The sequence below is a fragment of the Budorcas taxicolor genome, chromosome X, assembly GCF_023091745.1.
Source record: "Budorcas taxicolor isolate Tak-1 chromosome X, Takin1.1, whole genome shotgun sequence".
In the NCBI taxonomy this organism is placed as follows: Eukaryota; Metazoa; Chordata; class Mammalia; order Artiodactyla; family Bovidae; genus Budorcas; species Budorcas taxicolor.
In genome coordinates, this window is record NC_068935.1 from 322502 (window position 1) to 324866 (window position 2365).

At 47.8% G+C, this 2365-nt stretch overlaps 1 protein-coding gene across 1 annotated transcript; it reads left to right on the forward strand.

The window, feature by feature from the left end:
- The first annotated feature begins 774 nt into the window (after positions 1–774).
- On the forward strand, positions 775–1923 carry PABPC5 (poly(A) binding protein cytoplasmic 5). The gene has a single exon (XM_052663561.1). The coding sequence runs from the start codon at positions 775–777 to the stop codon at positions 1921–1923; it is 1149 nt and encodes a 382-aa protein (XP_052519521.1).
- The last annotated feature ends 442 nt before the right edge of the window (positions 1924–2365 follow it).

Sequence of the window (2365 nt, forward strand, 5' to 3'; positions counted from 1 at the left end):
GTCTGAGCTGACCCAGCGCGCGTCCGCCAGTCAGTCCCTCCGGACCCGCCGCGAGTCTCAGGCTGCCGGAATCACCGCGCGTCGCTCGGTCCGTACCCAGTGGGCATCTTGGGTATCTGGGCGGTCTCCGGTCCCCCGCGCGTGGGTCTGTCTGTCTGTTTCTCTGTGCGATTCGCTGCTTGCCGCCTGCCTGCCTGGCCGCAGGGCACCCAGTGTCCAGTTTGCCCTTTCGCGGACGCTGAGTGTCTGTAGCGCGGCCTTAGTGAGCCGCGAGCCCGCCGGAGACCGGCCAGGCAGCCGGCGGAGGAATACACGTTCGGCCCCTGCCCTTGTTGTTATCATTTTAAACCCACGGGAGCTTGAGGCCTGTTTTTATGCAGAAAATTGGTCGTGAGGCCTCTGTCGACAAGGCCAGATGTGGGGAGCCAGCCTGCTGCTTGGTGATTTCTTACTATTTAGCGGGGGAAGGGACATTTCTTTCCTACTACTGGCTTTTGAAACTGATTTTAGATCTGAATGGCTGGAAATTCTAAGCCCCCTTAGGGAGAATGGATTCGTTATTGGGGTGCTTTTTTGTCTGATGCGTTTGTTCTGAGCCTGCTGACCAGCTGTTTCTGAACTTCCTTTCCTCAGCCTCAACAGTGATTCTGAGTCTGCTTTTAGCTTTCTTCGCCTTGGCTTTTTTCTGTTTGTGAACAGCTGTTTGGCCCATAGCTTAGAGAAAGCAGCCTTTTTTTCCTCTCCCAAGAGAGCCTTCTCCCTGTGCTCAGAGAGATGGGGAGTGGGGAGCCTAATCCTGCTGGCAAGAAAAAGAAGTACCTCAAGGCTGCCCTGTATGTGGGTGACTTGGACCCAGATGTTACCGAGGACATGTTATATAAAAAGTTCAGGCCTGCTGGACCTCTGCGCTTCACCCGAATCTGCCGTGACCCAGTGACCCGCAGCCCCCTGGGCTATGGCTACGTTAACTTCCGCTTTCCTGCGGATGCTGAGTGGGCACTGAACACGATGAATTTTGATTTGATTAATGGCAAACCATTCCGTCTAATGTGGTCTCAGCCAGATGACCGCTTAAGAAAGTCTGGAATTGGAAATATATTCATCAAAAACCTGGACAAATCCATTGACAACAGGGCCCTTTTTTATCTGTTTTCAGCTTTTGGGAGCATTCTCTCCTGCAAAGTCGTATGCGATGACAATGGCTCTAAGGGTTATGCCTATGTGCACTTTGACAGCCTGGCCGCTGCCAATAGGGCCATCTGGCACATGAACGGAGTGCGGCTCAACAACCGCCAGGTGTACGTCGGCCGATTCAAATTTCCGGAAGAGAGGGCTGCTGAAGTTAGAACTAGGGACAGAGCGACTTTCACTAATGTTTTCGTTAAAAACTTTGGAGATGACATGGATGACGACAAACTGAAGGAACTTTTCAGTGAGTATGGGCCAACTGAGAGTGTTAAGGTAATAAGAGATGCCAGTGGGAAATCCAAAGGCTTTGGATTTGTGAGATATGAGACACATGAGGCTGCCCAAAAGGCTGTGTTAGATCTGCATGGAAAGTCTATCGATGGGAAAGTGCTCTATGTAGGGCGAGCACAGAAGAAAATTGAACGTCTTGCTGAGTTAAGGAGAAGATTTGAGCGGCTGAGATTAAAAGAAAAAACTCGGCCTCCGGGGGTGCCTATCTATATTAAGAACCTGGACGAGACCATTGATGATGAAAAACTGAAGGAGGAATTTTCTTCCTTTGGATCAATTAGTCGGGCCAAAGTGATGGTGGAGGTGGAGCAAGGCAAAGGGTTTGGTGTTGTCTGCTTCTCCTCTTTTGAAGAGGCTACCAAAGCAGTAGATGAGATGAATGGTCGCATAGTGGGCTCCAAGCCCCTGCAAGTCACTCTGGGCCAGGCCAGGCGCAGGTGGTGAGGATAAGAATGCTCAATTTGTTTCAGCCTTAAGCTGGTGCCTACTTAGTTTGGGCTACTTTGTGATAAGAGGTTATTTTATGTCAATTAACAGGTTTTTTTAAGTGAATACTTTCTTTTGGGGGAAAAAAAAAAAAAGTGAAACCAGAAAGCCTTGTTCATTTTAGTGAAGAACATAATTTCTAATTGTAAAACTGTCATTTTGTACTATTTTTCGATATAATATCCTTAGGAATATATAGAATAAAGTTTATTCCTCCACACACTTGTCCTAAACCAATCAAGGTGAGTTAACTGTATGTCCTTCCTTATTTCACTAATACTACTAAATTTCATTTCTCCTAGGTCCTTACATCTGAGTCTATCACAGTGAAAACTTCTAACTTGCTTTTTGAGAAATCAGTAGAGCAGGGGAAAGTGTATGTGATCCAGTTAATGTTTAT